Source organism: Anopheles coluzzii, chromosome X, assembly GCF_943734685.1.
Source record: "Anopheles coluzzii chromosome X, AcolN3, whole genome shotgun sequence".
NCBI lineage: Eukaryota > Metazoa > Arthropoda > Insecta > Diptera > Culicidae > Anopheles > Anopheles coluzzii.
In genome coordinates this window covers 23,288,834-23,306,419 of record NC_064669.1, presented here as the reverse complement: position 1 = coordinate 23,306,419, position 17,586 = coordinate 23,288,834, and the positions used below count along the sequence as shown (strand labels likewise).

General features: G+C 39.8%; 2 protein-coding genes across 2 annotated transcripts in view; one reads left to right on the top strand and one right to left on the bottom strand.

Annotated features, from left to right (window-relative positions):
- The window catches only part of LOC120951900 (surfeit locus protein 4 homolog), a 38,826-nt gene that overhangs the window by 5,417 nt on the left and 15,823 nt on the right, over window positions 1-17,586 (top strand). The gene's annotated exons all lie outside the window — the stretch shown is intronic.
- On the bottom strand, window positions 198-8,370 carry LOC120951887 (uncharacterized protein K02A2.6-like). Its single transcript, XM_040370892.2, has 2 exons — window positions 1,122-8,370; window positions 198-1,056 (listed from the first exon to the last, which is right to left on the bottom strand). Exons 1-2 carry the CDS (start codon window positions 4,835-4,837, stop codon window positions 1,002-1,004), a joined length of 3,771 nt encoding a protein of 1,256 aa, XP_040226826.2. The 5' UTR covers window positions 4,838-8,370; the 3' UTR covers window positions 198-1,001.

The following is a 17,586-nucleotide window of genomic DNA, read 5'->3' as shown; positions in this document are numbered from 1 at the left end:
TTAGGTTATGCCTGTGGGTTCACTACTGCATATTTCAATTCAGCCGTTAAGTGCTTTTGTGTTGTATTGTGCATTCGTAAAATCAAAACAATAGCACCAAAAACCTATCAGATAAAATATATCTTATTTTGTGGATGACATATTGTTAAGGTCTGTCGTCATGCATTTAAAATAAGAGGTGGACGAATGCACGCTAATAAGTTAACACATATAAAAACGTTTATTCACTATCCTATGTGGAGGCGCGCCGGAGAGAGAGTGATCCTTCGGGGATCATGTCATAAGCACGAACCTAACGGCATCTCACGAGATGCGTGCACTCATCAGTGAGAGCCGTGATACATACAGGTTGGCTCACTAAGGCAAAATATTCACCATAACATCTCCCTCCTTAAAACGTTCGGTACACATCGAACCGACTGGGCGGTCTTCTGTTGCGAGAAGAGCGACGTGGTTCATGTACCGAATCGATTGTTTGATCCGTTCTGCGGGATGTAGCTCTTCTTCGTGGACATTTGATGAGTGTTGGACGGCTGCTCTCAATATTAAAATTACTAGATGGTACAACACTGGACGACACAGGCGCTGGCGGTGAGGACGGTTTATCAGCTTCTAGCTGGCCCGATGATGCAGGTACTGGTGACGGATTAAAGTGCCATGCATCGAATAACAGATCCAAAGGTAGTGGTGAATGGGCCCGTGTTGTGTCCTTAAACGAACCGTCGCTGATACGTCGACGTAGCTGATTAATGTGTCGACGGAACGTCTTCCCCTCAGCAGTCCGAACCAGGTACATGTATCTGCCTTGCCGATCGACCACCGTAGCAGTGGCCCATTTCCAATCGTTCAGGCCGTATTCCTTAGCGTAGATCGACTCACCGGGATTCAGCTCACGAACTCGTAGACCAGCACTCGGTTGTGAAGCTTGACGTGGCGGCAATAACAGCTCTAGCAAGGTCCTGGGACGCCTGCCTAGCATAATCTCGGCAGGAGTTTTCGAATTATTCAGCTGAGCGTTCGGGGTGGCCCGATAGGTCTGCAAGAAGGTGTCCAGAGCTTCTCGTAACGTGAGACCATCGGCTGACATCTTCCTCAAAGCGCACTTAAATGTGTCGACAAACCTTTCAGCCAGCCCGTTGGATTGCGGGTGATACGGCGCTGTCCTGATGTGCTCAACCCCATTTTGCCTACAAAAAGATTCAAAATCTCTACTAGTGAATTGTGGACCATTATCCGACACAAGTGTTACTGGGTTGCCAAAACGAGCAAATATGTTACGCAGTATACTTATCGTTGCCGTTGTTGTTGTACTGCTCGTTGGAATCACTTCTGGCCACTTCGAGAACGAATCGACAATCACCAGGTACCATTCCCCGTTGAGTGGTCCCGCGTAGTCGACATGAATGCGGTACCACGGACCTGGTGCTTCTGGCCAGCTGGTCGACTTGATGTGAGTTGGAGACTTAGCTGCTATCTGTTTCAAGCAGGTGCGTTGCAATACTTTGGGGATTACCACCCTCTCTCTAAATAGGAGACACCCGTCGATTGCTGTAATCGAATCTTTTCTGTCATGGAAGCGCGACAGTTCTCCTTCATAAGCTGCATTATTTGGCCATCCATGTTGAACGTATTGAAGGACTTTGGATAATAATCTGTCGGCTATGGTTTCTCTACTTATATCGATAAAATTAACTGGAACATGCTGAATAGCGCTAGTTACCAATGATTTTACTTCCGCCTCTAATGTAACACATGCTATCACTGAATCTTCGTCTGGCTTGGCGTGTGTGTGTATCAGGCGGGAAAGAAGGTCAGCGTTGCCAAACTGATCGGTGCGAACGTATTCTATTTCAAAATCATATGCCAGTAGGGTAAGAGCGAAACGTTGCAACCGATTGGCTGTAAAATTGGGGATCCCTTTTTTCGACCCAAATATTCGCAAAAGCGGCCGATGATCTGTTTGTAATAAAAACTTTCTGCCGAATATCATCTTATGAAATTTTTTTATCGCAAAAATTATGGCCAAGCCCTCGCGATCAATCTGGCTGTATGCTTTTTCTGCGGCTGTGAGGGCGCGCGAGGCATGCTGGACCACCCGAATAGATCCGTCAGGATACTTATGGCTTATTGTCGCCCCGAGGCCAACTGATGATGCGTCGGCAGATACGATGATTGCTTGTTTAGGATCGTAATGGGTTAGTAGTAAATCGGAAGCCAATATCGTCTTGAAGCTCTCAAAAGCTTTTCTGCATTCCGACGTCCAGCGAAATTCGACTCCGGCCTTTAACAAATCGTCCAATGGATAGCGCAAATTTCTCATGTTGGGTACAAACCGACCGTAATAGTTTATGGCCCCTAAAAACGATCTTACTTCGGTTAAATTGGTTGGCTCCGGTAACTTGCGAATAGCTTCAACCTTCTGCGCATCAGGCCGTAATCCATGGCTGTCGATAATGTGGCCCAAATATTTAATTTGGTTAACCCTGAAGTGGCATTTTTCCGCTCGCAGTGTGAACCCGTAGTTCTGAATTCGATTCAAAACTTCTACTACGGTTGCGTCGTGCTCCGCTTCGGATGGACCTCCGATGATGATGTCATCCAAGTACACTGAAACGCCTTGGATACCGGATAGCATTATGTCCATCAATTGCTGAAAGGCTGTAGGAGCTATCTTAATGCCAGGTGGAAGTCGGTTGTACGTATAGAGCCCTCGATGCGTATTTATGGTCAAGAAATGACGGTATTCTGGATCAATTTCCACTTGCAAAAATGCATCTGATAGGTCTATTTTGCTAAAGACCTTGCAATTTGCCAGCCTTGCAAAAATGTCCTCTGGTACAGGTAACGGGTAGTCGTGGGGGAATAACGCAGCATTAAGTCCCGTCGAATAGTCGCCGCAAATACGAACAAGTCCGTTGGCTTTGCGCACGACGACCACTGGAGCTGCCCATTCTGCAGTAGTTACAGGAGTGATGACATTCAACTCCTCAAGACGGTCGAGCTCACGACTCACGGTTTCCTCCATCGCGTAAGCTACTGGGCGGCTAGGTCTAAAAACAGGACGAACATTATCTCGCAAGGTAAATTTTATACTCGCCTTTGTACAGAGTCCTATTCCCGTAAACACCTTGGGAAAAAGCTGCTGGAACGATTGCTGTCCTGCTACTGTAACGTGATTGCAGAACGCATCCATCGGCACCGACCAGAGGGAGAAAACATCAATCAAATCGGCTCCCAGTAGTAGTAGGTTTGCTGCTCCGCATACGCTGAGTGTCGCCTGCCTCGTCTGGCTACCAACACTAACAGCACAGCTGAATTCACCATCCAATACCAGTGTAGCTCCCGATGCAGTTTTAGCTGTGACGGATGACGGTGTTAACGGCGGGCTGCCAATTTTTCTCCACGTACGGCGGTCGATGACACTGATATCCGAAGCTGTGTCTAGCTGCAATCGAACAGCTGTTCCGTTGAGAGCGATGGACACGAATCTGCGGCGCTCTCGTATGCTTTGGACGTTGACCATTACTACACGAGTGTTGATATTCCGTTGCCGAACATTGAACCGCTTCTTCCTGCTCGCTGTGTTGCAGTGTCCCTCACGATGACCATATCTTGCACAGTCGAGACACTTGTGCGAACGGTAAGTGCACTCACGCACCCAGTGCATGTCACCACACAACCAACAGGGCTTCGCTGGCTTGCTTGTTGATGAACACACAGCATACTTTGCACGGAACGGTCGTTTGGTACGGTACGGCGTGAACCGCTTGTAATTAGTTTGCTGCGCTGCTTTCTCGTGCGATCTCTTCTCTCCGCTGTGTACTGCGAAAACACGTTCATTCGTCTCTCCGGCAATCATAGCGCTGTCTCCTTTCACACTTGTAATACGCTGACACTCTGCGGATAATTGTTCAAGCGTAACGTCGTTCCGCTCCTCTATGCGCGCAAGGAGTCTAGTTCGCAGGTCATTGTCATCTTTGAGCCCACACACCAGCATTAGGCACTTGAAGGTCTCTTCGTTCATGCTCGCAAACTGGAACTCGACGCATGCTCGGTTTACCCGACAAGAGAACGCGATCAAATCTTCCGTGCGCTTTTTACAAATCTGGAGGCATCTGTAGCGCTTACTAAGGAGAGATTCTCTACACCCAAAAAGTGCTGTCAGCTTATCGACGGTTTCCTCAAACGATAAATCACGTGGTGAGCGGGGTAAAATATAGCTTATATAACGGGCATGTTCTGGTGTTCCCAACTTACGCACTAAAAGCCTTACCTTAGCCTCATCGCCTAGCCGCGAAGCGTCTTTGGCAAACAGGTCCTCGTAGCGTGTGAACCAAGCTTCGAACGAAACACCAGATTCAGCTTCATACCGGAACTCTGCTATGCTATTGGGCAAAGCATCGAGTATAAGTTCTGGGTTACTAGGACCGGCGGGCTGGTACTGCTGTGCGGGTTGTAGCTGGGCTGGCGGCGCGGTTTGCTGCTGTTGCAACATTTGCGAAATTAACTGTTGCTGTTGCTTCAATTGCTGTTGCAGCAAGTGCAAGGTTTGGTGCAGGACGGCGTTATCCAGAGGTTGTTGACCCATCTGGCCATTTTGTACGGATGGCAATGGTGCTGACTGCGATGGCGCTTGTTGCGATGGCGATGGTCCTAGCTGCACTGGCCTCGGTGTTAACTGCCCTTGCTGACTCACGTAGCCGCGCGATCCAGGTTGAACATGGCCCGGCGGGTCGTACACGGAAGGAACCTCACCGGTTTGTTGGGCCGTCATTGCACGGTAATCGATACGGCCTAACGATGATCGTCGCTGGTCTTCATCCATCGGGACTTCCATCGCTGTTCATCCTGCGCCGCTTCGACGTGATGCTGGAGTTTTTTTTTTTTTTTTAAACACTCTTACACGTTAAAACACAGACTTTTACTTTACAGACACTAAACTTTTAAAACAAATTCTCGTCGCCACTGTTAAGGTCTGTCGTCATGCATTTAAAATAAGATGTGGACGAATGCACGCTAATAAGTTAACACATATAAAAACGTTTATTCACTATCCTATGTGGAGGCGCGCCGGAGAGAGAGTGATCCTTCGGGGATCACGTCATAAGCCCGAACCTAACGGCATCTCACGAGATGCGTGCACTCATCAGTGAGAGCCGTGATACATACAGGTTGGCTCACTAAGGCAAAATATTCACCATAACACATATAGCATTAAAACAAACACTTTCAACTAATGAGCGGATGACATTAAATATTATCCACAGATTATTATTCAAGTCCATCTGTCACACCGGGTGTTATAAACACGACGCTCTTAGGCTGTCATGCAGGGACCTGCTGAAATCAATTGCTCCTAGTCAATAATCCACTGCTCGTAATCAAAAATAGAGGATGCTAGTCAAGAATCTTTTTCGACTATTCAAAAAAAGTATGCGGCTAGTCTAAACTCAATTGGAAAACCCTGTATACTCACTTAGATAGCTGCTCGAAAAGTGCCATACAATGCAAACAGCTGACAGGCTGAAATTTCAGCCTACGAGCTTCAAACGGAAAGGGCCCCAATTATAGTTTTCATTTTTGCAGTTTAATAATCGTAGAAATATTACTAAAAAGTAAAAGAATTTTTTTACTTCATTTTAGCGATTCAAATGGATTTTTACAACATAATTTTAAAAGTCTCATCTCGGCGCTTTCCGGAGCTTCTACACACACCGGCGTGAGAAACCGGTTGTCAATTCTCTCACAGCCATCTCTCAGCTGCAGTCTCGGTGTATGTAGAAACGCTCTGATGCTGGATTTTCGATCGTTGACATTAGATACAGGATCTGACCAAGCGGGCGACATCTCGATTCATTGAGGGCCAAACGAACCTTCGCTTAACCATTGTTCTCATTTTTCGAATACCAGGATGAGAAAGGCAATGGATGTTGTGAAGAACTTGTTGCCGTAATTTCTCTGGTACATACGGTTTAACATGTCCGGTATCCAACACATCACAATTCAGAAATTATTCAGTTAAAACAGATTATCAGCCGTACCGGCGAACTCGTTCGACGAGAAACATTCGTCGTTCATGAGTGGACAGGGTTGTACCACTAGGTTGGCTAGTACAAAATCTCTACGGTTTTCTAATTTTTGATCTAGAGGGCTATGAAATGAATGAAAATGAGCGTCGCGGCGAACGTTCCCAGGAACGAACGAGTTCGCCGGTACGGCTGTATATTAGATTCTTAATGTTGATTCTAAAAGCTTTGATGAAGTTCGATCAGCCAGTAGCTTCTGTAGTTTTGTCTCTTGCAGCACTTTCGAAATCTACTGTTGAAGGAGCTGAGATGGTTTTGACTCGGGATAATGTTTCTGCAGCAGAATTGTCTTTGCCACTAATATACCGGATATCTTATATGCAACTCGCAATGTACTCCAAAGACCGTTCTTCGTGAGGTAGATGATTCGAATCAGCATTCAGAGCATACGTGAGCAGACGGTGGCCAGTATAAATAGTGGATTATCTCCCTTCAAATAGATGTTGAAAATATTTCACCGTTAATTTCATAGCTGTCAACTCGCGTTCGAAAACAGAATACGTTGTCTGTGCAGGAGAAAATTTCTATGAGAAGAACTTCAGCGGTTGCCTTGCTTCGGCGACATATTGATATAGAGTCATCCTGCCGCTGTATCCGAATCATCAATCATCAGTCGAATTCGAATTTCAATGTAGAACACCATGCGTTGTGGATTGCATATACACAGGCTAAAAACTGTTCCAAACGGTTGCAATTCTGATTGCGTTGCTACTTTTGAAGTAACCTTTTATGAAGTTGCGGTTGTGGCAAATTTAACGGTGGGTTTTTTGGGCGATATCCATTTCGCCTTGTACTCGTCAAGGCGATAACTGATAATTTTTGTCCCCTTTAACATTTTTAGGTCTATCCACACATCACATGTACATTGGCATTTTGCATTTCGGTTCGGGGCCTCTGCTTTTATTCCGCCTGGTTGACTGGGGGGGACTCAACGTGCGTGTGTTGAGCTGTCTTCGCTTCTGCAGGCCGATCGTTGCTCCTTTGTTTTCACGAGGTTTTACACTAACCCCTCCATTCTTCTCGTGCGCTATGGATGAGTCTTGTGGTTTCCTCTCCGTTTCCGAGAATCGACGAACAGCCCGGCCGATAACCTAGCCATGATCGTGGATTTTTTTTAAATAGAATGGAATGGAATGGATGAAAAATGAAACCAAGAGCGTGAGCTTCAACATAGGAATATGTATAGGAGAACCTGGGGCAAATTGGTTAGGTGGGGCGTAATGGCCACCTGCATTATTAGCAAATTAATACGGTTATGATGACTTCTAAAGACTAAAAAATATCAAATAAATTGTTTAAATCGCACCATGAACGCTTCATAACAGAAGATTTCCAAATAGTTGAATAATTTAGCGAATAAAATGTTTGCTCTAAGCCAGGGGCCTCCAAACTTTTCAGCTCCCGGGCCGCATTGCTTCAAAAACAACTATGTTGAGGGTCATTTGACGCTACCTTTAACTGATGAGTGAACGTTTAAATCTCGTTTTTATAATAAAATACCAACGATACTTGTACAGTTTCGTGTTACTAAAGCTTGATTTTTGTCTAAGAAAAGTAAAAAATACATTTTAATTTTAAAAATTCATAATAATGCAATATTTATTTTAACTCTGGCAAAGTCATCGTGGGCCGCATTATAAGCTCTTGAGGGCCGCATGCGGCCCGCGGGCCGTAGTTTGGAGACCCCTGCTCTAAGCGATGCAAATTTCATCGTCTCGAAAATAAGCTTTCGTAAGAATTAAACATATAATTAGAGCAAAAAAAATAATGTGTATCCAGGCATATGGTATTTATGCAAGATTTACGTAAAAAAGTAATCATTTTGATTAAGTGCAAAGTTTTTAAAGTTAAAGTTTGTAAAATGTTTCATTAGGGCAAAATGATCGTTCCAGCTTGGGGCAAAATGGTCTTTATGTGTTAACAGGCGCAATATGAGGCTGTGGTACAAGCTAAGGTCGCTACAATACACTAGCTGTAAATAAATAAAACTGTACTGTATGTTCACTATATCGACAAGTAAAATTATTGGCAACACGTGAATTTTTGAAATATACCAGCATTTGACTAAATTATTTAACAAAACACTTAAATGTTAAACTTCAATTTCAACTCTCACAATTCTACCGTGATGCAAGAGCTTAAACCAATGCCTGAAGTTCAATGTTGTGGTCCATTTTGCCCCTTTGTTTTCATGTGTTTAGACATTTTGTGTAATACCATTTTGCCCCATTGCAAGACCATTTTACACCACACAATAGATTTTCACGACTTAGGGCGGTGGCAACGCTCATCGGATGCGATTTTATCGGATGAGATTTATATGGGATTTGACAGACGACGAAATCGCACGTCCGACGTTATCTGTCAAATCCCATATAAATCTCGTCCGATAAAATCGCATCCGATGAGCGTTGCCACCGCCCTTAAGACGTTGATTATTTAAATTCATTTTAAACATGTATATTTTTTATTAATCCGTCATCGTATGATTGTTTTTCATGAATAAGACGTTGAAGTATCGATTGATGTCAAAATAACAGTGGAAAGTGGTTTAACCAATAAGATACAGACCAAAATCCTTAACAGGTCCATTTTGCCCCGTTTTCCCCTACAGGGGTCATTTTGCAAATTGTGCTGCATATTTTGTCGAGCACGAAATTTATTTTGACTCCTAGTGCGTACTTGGACTGGTTGAATGTTTTATCCCGCCCAAGTTTTATTTGGCAGCTATTGAGGTGCAGGTTTTCCTATGTTTTCTACATTATTTTACACATTTAGACATTTAGACATATATATGTATATATATATATATCGATATATATATATGTATATATATATATATATATATATATATATATATATATATATATATATATATATATATTTATATATATAAATATAAATATATATATATATATATATATATATATATATATATATATATATATATATATATATATATATATATATATATATATACATATATATATATATATATATATATATATATATATATATATATATAAGTTATCGTTTGTTACTCCCCGTTCTTTATTAACGTCCTTCCTTGTCGACGGTTGTAATAAAAAGAGACCGGACTGATGTGCTCAACTGACAGCGGAAACTAGCTGCTGTCAGAGAATTCCCGGTGCAAATGCTTAAGCAATAGTTCAACACAACCTTATTTGAATAAAGTTATACTAGCTATAACTACTCCAAGGGGCAAAAGTCGAGCGTCCTCGATCGACAAGCACTTAACAATATTTACAAATCTTCTTCTTATCCTAACATACTACTTACAAAATATACAAGTTTCTTATTCGATTAATTAATACAATTTGCCTATTTTACAACACTTGTTAAACAATTCGCATCCAAAAGTTTTATCAAACTCATACGTACACTTTCCTTTTTCTTTTTACCTTGGATTTATGTAATCTCCTAAATTTGTCGTCTATAAATGACTTCCGTCTATTTTCTTTTACAGTCACTTTCTTGTATTTGTATTTTTTCTTATCTTTTATACCTTGCCTTTTGTTATAGATTGTATCATTTTCGTTAAACTCAGGATCATTTTCCCTTTTCAAGTTATGTTTTGCTATAACTTTTTGTTGAAAATTCTGAAGTTTTAAAATAACTTCATCAAAAATTTCGTTTCGCTGATCCAAAACTTTTTCTAAATTCATTGGTCGCTCCTCTCCCTCTCTAATTCCGAAAAATATTTCTATTGGTTTCATTTTTGTCGCATTGTGTATGGAAGAATTGTACAAAGTGGTAGATATTTTGTAAATTTCTTTTGCAGATAATTCATTGTATTTTTCCTTCACACAAAGGAATATTTCCGTTAAAGTTGAATGAAATCGTTCAACTATTCCATTCTCTTCGCTATGATTTGACGGTGTAAAGTGGATATCAACATTTAGTCTTTGCAGTAATCCTCTGATTTCGATGGACTTGAAAGACAGCTCATTATCACAAACTATGAGTTTAGGAGTACCATATGTGGTAATTAATTTAATCAATCCTCGTTTCACGTCAGTTATACAACGGGATTTTAAAGGAGTTATCATAGCATATCTGGATAACTTATCTACTGCTGTGAGAAACATGTTGGGTGCTGATATGAAAATGTCAATATGGACTAAATCAAGTGGTTTTCTGGGGATTGGACTTTCTGCTAATTTAACTTTGTATGGATGCCTTTCATATTTGTTTTGGAGGCATATTTTGCAAAGGTTCACAAATATTCGAATTTTGTTTTTCATCTTCGGAAAAAAATAAGTTTGAATTATTGTTTTATGATTCTCGTCAATGCCCCGATGAGCTCTTTCATGTGTCATCTCTATTATTTCGTTCTGCTGTTCTTCTTCAATTAAGTCAATTAATATTTTTTGTGAAATTCGAATTTTGGACTTTGGAAAATTTGAAAAATAAATCTGAAAAACTTCCTGTAGACGATTAATTAGTGCTTCTGGACAAACTATACAAGTGATTCTTGTTTGGTGAAGGTATTCTCTAAAAATTCTAATTATTTCTGGAACTTCAAACGCTGCCCTAATGATTGTGTGGCGAAAGATTTGAGGGAATATTTCTACGCTGTTTTCTTCAGAACTATCGCCAATTTTTAAAATTATCTGATTTTTAAAAAAATTTAATGCTAGTTCGGTCATAGGTATAAACTGACCATCGTCGCTTTCAGCCGAATGAGCTGACATAGTAGAATTGTTTAATTCTTCGAGAACTTTTACTCTAGATAATCCATCCGCCACAACGTTCTGCTTTCCTGGCCTGTGACGAATTTCATAATCAAACTCTTCCAACCTTAGCTTGTATCTTATTAGCTTACTGTGGGGGTCTTTTAAATTCATCGCGTAAGTAAGAGGTTTGTGATCAGTGTACAAAATAAACTTCCTTCCAAAAAGATATGGTCTGAAATATTTGCATGCCCAATCTATTGCCAAAAGCTCCTTTTCTATTGTAGAATAGTTTTCCTCGTGTTTCGAGAGGGTCCTAGAAGCAAAAGCAATGGGTTTATCCTGTCCGATAGGCCCTTGGGAAAGCACTGCTCCAATAGCAAATTTGGATGCATCCGTAGTAAGAACAAATGCTTTTGTGAAATTTGGATAAATAAGAATACTACTACTACTAAGAATTGCTTTGCATTTTTCAAACGCAGCAGCGTATTCCTTTGAAAGAACGACAGAATCACCTTTACGCAATTGTGCAGTCAATGGTTTGGTAATTTTGGCGAAATCTTGTATGAACTTTCGATAGTATCCGATAACTCCCAGGAATGTTCTTAATTCTTTCTCAGATTTCGGTATAGGCCATTTTTGAATTATCGAAATTTTTTCGGGATTGGGTTTAACGCCCTCAGGAGTAACTATATGCCCCAGGAATGCAACTTCTTTATGTAGAAATTTGGTCTTTTCTAATTGAATTTTTAGGTCATATTTTCTTAGCGTTTCAAATATTTCTCTTAAATTAATCATGTGTTCTTGTAGACTGGTTGAAAATACAATGATATCGTCCATATACACGAGACATTGTTTGCCAATATGTGGTCTAAGGATGTCATCTAGTACTCTCTGTAAGGTGGACGGTGCGTTTTTCAGTCCGAATGGCATCCTAAGAAATTCATAATGACCATTATCGACACTAAACGCAGTTTTTGGGATATCCTTTTCAAAAACTTCAATCTGGTGGAATCCAGAAGCGAGATCTAAGGTCGTAAAATAAATGCTTCTTCCAAGTTTATCCAATATTTCCGTGATGTTAGGAATGGGGTAACGGTCACTTATTGTCTTTTGATTGACTTTACGGTAATCTATGACGAGTCTCCATTTAGGTACGCCTTGTAAAAAGTTCTTTTTTGGGACAATCCATATTGGTGAGGACCACGGGCTATTGGAAGGTCTAATAATCCCTTGCTCTAACAATTTATCTATTTGATTTTGTACCTCTTCTTTGTGACAGTATGGATAGCGATATGATTTTGTGTAGACTGGTATGTCATCTTTTGTATTAATGTGATGCTTGATAGCATTGGTAAATGTTAATTTATCACCCTCCACAAAAAAAATATCTTTGTAATCTGATAGCAGTTTTCAAGCTTCTTTATCTCCTCTGAATTCAAATGATCATTTTTAATGTTGTCAAGAAAATTATCGAGATTATTTTTGGACAAATTAGAAATAAATGTTGATTCAGATGGAATCTCGAAATTATTAATTTCAAAATCCATCAGTTTTGGGATCTCTATAGCTATTTTTGACGCATTGCAATTGAAAATAGCAACATTAGCGACATGATTTCTTGAACTGTATACTCCAGGCAAAATAAAAACATTAGAAAAAAGTTCAAGTTCCTTCTCCAAATAAAAATCACCAGTTTCGTACGGGGTCTGTACAGGAGTAATTTTATATTCAAATTTTTCCAAATTCGTAATTTCGTTTTCACAATTTTTTGTATGTAAAGGAATAATAGTTTGGCCTATTTTTAAAGTGTTATTTGCCGTTATGATACTTGCATCTAGCTTTTTCAAAGATTCATAACCTAACAGACCATCGAAGAACGGATGAAAATCAAACACATAGAACCTGCATTTTTCCGAACAAGGGTTTCCAGGAAAAGGATCGAAATCCACAAATCTATCCACTTTGAACAACCTATGTACACTGTGTACAGCCAACGGTTTTGTAGTGCGACAATTTTCAATTTTAACTAAACTTTTACGTATGTAATTTTTGTTTGCTCCGGTATCTATGAGAAAGTTTAATAGTTTCCCACTGCTGGTGCGAATTGTAACAAATGGTATACTGTTAGCTATGTTTGGTCTTTTTGCTGTTGAGCCATGTGAAAATTTAAATCATCATTAACTTCATCTGATTCATTCTGATGGACATTAGTTAATTCTTCGACATGAAAACGTGGCTGGCCTGTTGGCTTAAAATAACTTGTTTGCCTATTTCCTTGCATGTCATTTGATCGCCGATTCGATCGACTATTGTTTGACTGTCGCGTGGATGGGTCAACATCCATTGCTTCATTAGTATCACTTCGATTATAATGTGCAGAATGATTCGTTCTTACCGAAGGTTTATCTGTCGACTGATTCCTTTGTTTTTCTCTAACGTGTACTTCTGTTAATTCTCTTGCTGCCTTAAATGCATCTTCTAGTGACTCAGGTTTACTTGTTCTAACCAGTCTAGGCAAATCATAATTTAAACCATCGATAAACGCGTTCGTTATAGTGATCGTCATCACACGCATAATTGCACACTCATGCCCCGCATTGATTTGGTCCTGATAAATATTTGTGTTAAGCTCATAATCCTCACACACACTGATATAATTTTTAAGCGATAGACTATTTTGCTTTAGAACCAAAATATCTGACACAATATTGGATAAAATCCTTTTCGAAGAGAAATGTTCATTTAGGATTTGTTTCATTGTAGTCCAATTAAGTGGACAGTTCTTCGTCAGTAATGCTTTGTTTGCCTTGCCAACTACTCTATTTCGCACGTGTCCCAACCACATTTGATACACCGCACTTCCTTCTGACTCTTGACAAAGGATCAATGTCCTCTCCACTGTGTCAATCCATGTGGTTAACGTATTTTTATCGCCCGTAAATTCCGGTAGATACTTTAATGTGTCGGGTAGCTGGGTGTATTTCACCGCCGCGTCAACCTGTTCTACTATTTGTCTTTCCGCTAACCTCCTAGCTAGATCGTTTATCTGCGCTTGCAAATTTTCGACGGTCTTCTCCATTATTCACTCGGTATCGCAAACCTATACTCACAATTGTATTGTTAATGCGAGGTCACGTCTATCGAGCAGCACAAATCCGCTGGTATTTCGCCAGAGATGGGTAAACCGGTTGCTCGGGTTCGCCTTTCGAAGTCCAATACTCTCCAAAAATAATCGTTAATTGTTCACCAGTTGAACCGCCTTGGATGTACTGGATAAGCAACGTTGATTAGGGTTTCGTTTTTTTGTCGTTCGAAAGCTTCGGCTGCGCCAGTTATCGTTTGTTACTCCCCGTTCTTTATTAACGTCCTTCCTTGTCGACGGTTGTAATAAAAAGAGACCGGACTGATGTGCTCAACTGACAGCGGAAACTAGCTGCTGTCAGAGAATTCCCGGTGCAAATGCTTAAGCAATAGTTCAACACAACCTTATTTGAATAAAGTTATACTAGCTATAACTTATATATATATATATATATATATATATATATATATATATATATATATATATATATATATATATATATATATATGTATATATATATATATATATATATATATATATATATATATATATATATATATATATATATATATATATATATATATATATATATATATATATATATATATATATATATATATATATATATATATATATATATATATATATATATATATATATATATATATATATATTGTAAAACCTCGAATTTTACCAATTTGAATTAAACGTTCAAGTTATAACAAAGGCACAAAATCGCAAAGTAGAAGAATAAACAGAAGGCTGGAGGTGTTGTCAGTACAACGATCCGTAAACGAATGATCATTATTTTGACATTCAGATTATCGCACAGTTGTCACGGTGATGGTCATATTCTCATCCGGCATATTGGGCACTATGGTCTTATCAGGGGTCAAATCTCCAGGATATTACAGCTCGGCTATCCTGACAAACAAATTGACCTCAATTTGAGCGGCTTTACTGTAGAAATCTTCAATACTTATTGAACAGAGCTGGCATGAGAATAACTCACATACTTTCAATCACAACTGCTTTTCTGACCAACATCTCCTCCGGAAGTCTTGCTAAAGTTTACGGAAGTTACAGCCAAGCATGAGGACGATGATGATATCGAAAGGTGTTGATCCGAAATGATGTCGTCATATGATGCGTTAAGTTGGGTCAATTTCAAGGTGGGTGTCAATTTCAATCACAGCTGCTTTTCTGACCAACATCCCCTCCGGAAGTCTTGCTGAAGTTTACGGAAGTTACAGCCAAGCATGAGGACGATGCTGATATCGAAAAGAACTGATCCTGAATAATGTCGTCATGTGATGCGTGCGGTTGAATCAATCTCATAGTAGGTGTAAGTACTGCTGCCGCTGATCGGCATCTCCTCCAGAAGTCTTGCTGACGTTTACAGAAGTTACAGCCAAGCATAAGGACAATGTCGATCAGGATGAACCTGAATACTGAACGACACCACGATGATTGTTGTTCAACAGCTCAGTAGGCTACAACCGATGCCACAGCACTCGAACATGACGCGGCGGTAGAGGGTGGTAGCGGGGTCAATCCATAAAGTGGCGGAAGGCAATACACACGATGAATCGGAGGCGATGACAACACGGCGTGCGGTGCACATGCAATAACAGAAGTGATGCGCGAAGCTTTTCCAGTATTCCAAGTATGAGCGATGATAAAAGAATAGCCAACGGCCGTATTCATACTAAATGGCGGTGTCGTCATTGTCGTGCAAGATGAACAAGATGGCGGCCACACTAAATGCAAGTGCTAGATGGCTGGTGTCTTTAGGGTTGCAGGGATCGATATCGTTGTGGCTGGGGAATCTGTCGTAATCTGGTCTAGCCATGAGGCAAATCGTTGCCTAAACATCGAATTGGCTGCCTATACCGGCAAGCACACACAGAAGCTTCTTGTTTTTGCGCATTGCAATGGCAGATGGTAGCGTCATCTCACACACAAACAAACAAACTCTTCGATACACAATCTTGTGCCGTGCTGGATTGGACAGCAAAGCAGGTGCAGGCGATAAGACGTATCCCACTTCTGAGATGTAAAACCTCGAATTTTACCAATTTGAATTAAACGTTCAAGTTATAACAAAGGCACAAAATCGCAAAGTAGAAGAATAAACAGAAGGCTGAAGGTGTTGTCAGTACAACGATCCGTAAACGAATGATCTTTATTTTGACATTCAGATTATCGCACAGTTGTCACGGTGATGGTCATATTCTCATCCGGCATATTGGGCACTATGGTCTTATCAGGGGTCAAATCTCCAGGATATTACAATACAATATATATATATATGTATATACATAGTGTTTTGTTATGTGTATATATATATATATATATATATATATATATATATATATATATATATATATATATATATATATATATATATATATATATATATATATATATATATATATATATATATCTATATATATATATAATTATGAGTCGTTATAATTTATTTATTTTAAACACACTTCATTATCGAACCGTACTGGGTGAAGGTTGAACGCAAAGAGAGCGTTCGAGTGCACGACAGGCTACGGCTGGTATTTTTGAATCCGTTCGTAGCGGCGGCGTACGTCCCGACACTCATTTTCCTAACGTACTAGATGGTTGCTACAGTTATTAACCGCGGCGTTGTAGGAGCGGGCTCAAGAAATGTGTTGCCATCCCTAGAATTTCATGTGAGCGCCGTACGTTCCCGCTACGAACGGATTCAATAATACAGGCCTACGTTATTCCTCCGGGCATAACGAGTTCGGGCAGTCCGTGAGACGCGTTTGTATTACTCTGTCAAATACTTCACAGCTTCGTCATCTTGCTTCTAACTATGGTAATCTATGTGCGCCCTTAGTGTTACCATAATTTCTCGGGGGGGTGGAAGACGAACGTCCTCGGTCGATTCATAAAGGGATTTTTATTTTCATAAACGTTATAATATTTATCTTAATCCTATCCTAACTAGGTCTAACTGTTTTTTTTTATTCATCAACTACACGAATCTGTTCAAAAGTTCATTTCATTTCAATATTTAATTATTCCTAATCCTTTTAAGTTTTTTTTGTTGCGTTTTATGTGTCGTGATGTTTCAATGGTGTGTTTATTTTCTACGATACAATCGTATTTTATAAATCGTGGGTCCAATTTTTTTCTAGTTCCCTTTTTTATGTATAGTGGGTTTGAAAGGTTAACTGCTGGAGGATCTTCTTTGCTATTGTTGTTTTTCATCATGCGTTTGTTTGATTTGTTCAAGTTTTGTATAACATTTTGAAAAATAGTTCTTGCAGTTTTGTCTATGTTTTCACGGTTCGTTGTATTACTTGGGTTGAATATTATTTCATTAGGTGTATAGCGCGTTGCAGAGTGAATTGTGTCGTTATACATTGCTATGACGATAGATATTAACTGTTCAGAATGTAGATCGGGAAATTTATGCTTGTTTGTGTTAAATATTTCCATCAATGTACAATGAGTTTTCTCCACTTGTCCGTTCGACTCTGAAGATGACGCGAATTCAATGGTAGTCCCTAAATTACTTAAGAAGTTCTTTAGCTGTATGCTTTTGAAAGAATTTTCATGGTCGCAAACTATTATTTTAGGAATACCAAATCTTGAAAAATATAGGTTTAACGCTGATTGGATGTCTGTTGTATTTCGGGATTCAATCTTAATGGCTTGTAAATGCTTAGAAAATGCG

Bases quoted from the DNA above. Each gene is read 5' to 3' on its own strand.
- LOC120951887 (XM_040370892.2), bottom strand. From the start codon at position 4,837: ATGGAAGTCCCGATGGATGAAGACCAGCGACGATCATCGTTAGGCCGT. The intron at 1,057-1,121 runs GTTTGTCGACAC...CGTTACGAGAAG, and splicing joins TCCAACGGGCTGGCTGAAAG to CTCTGGACACCTTCTTGCAG.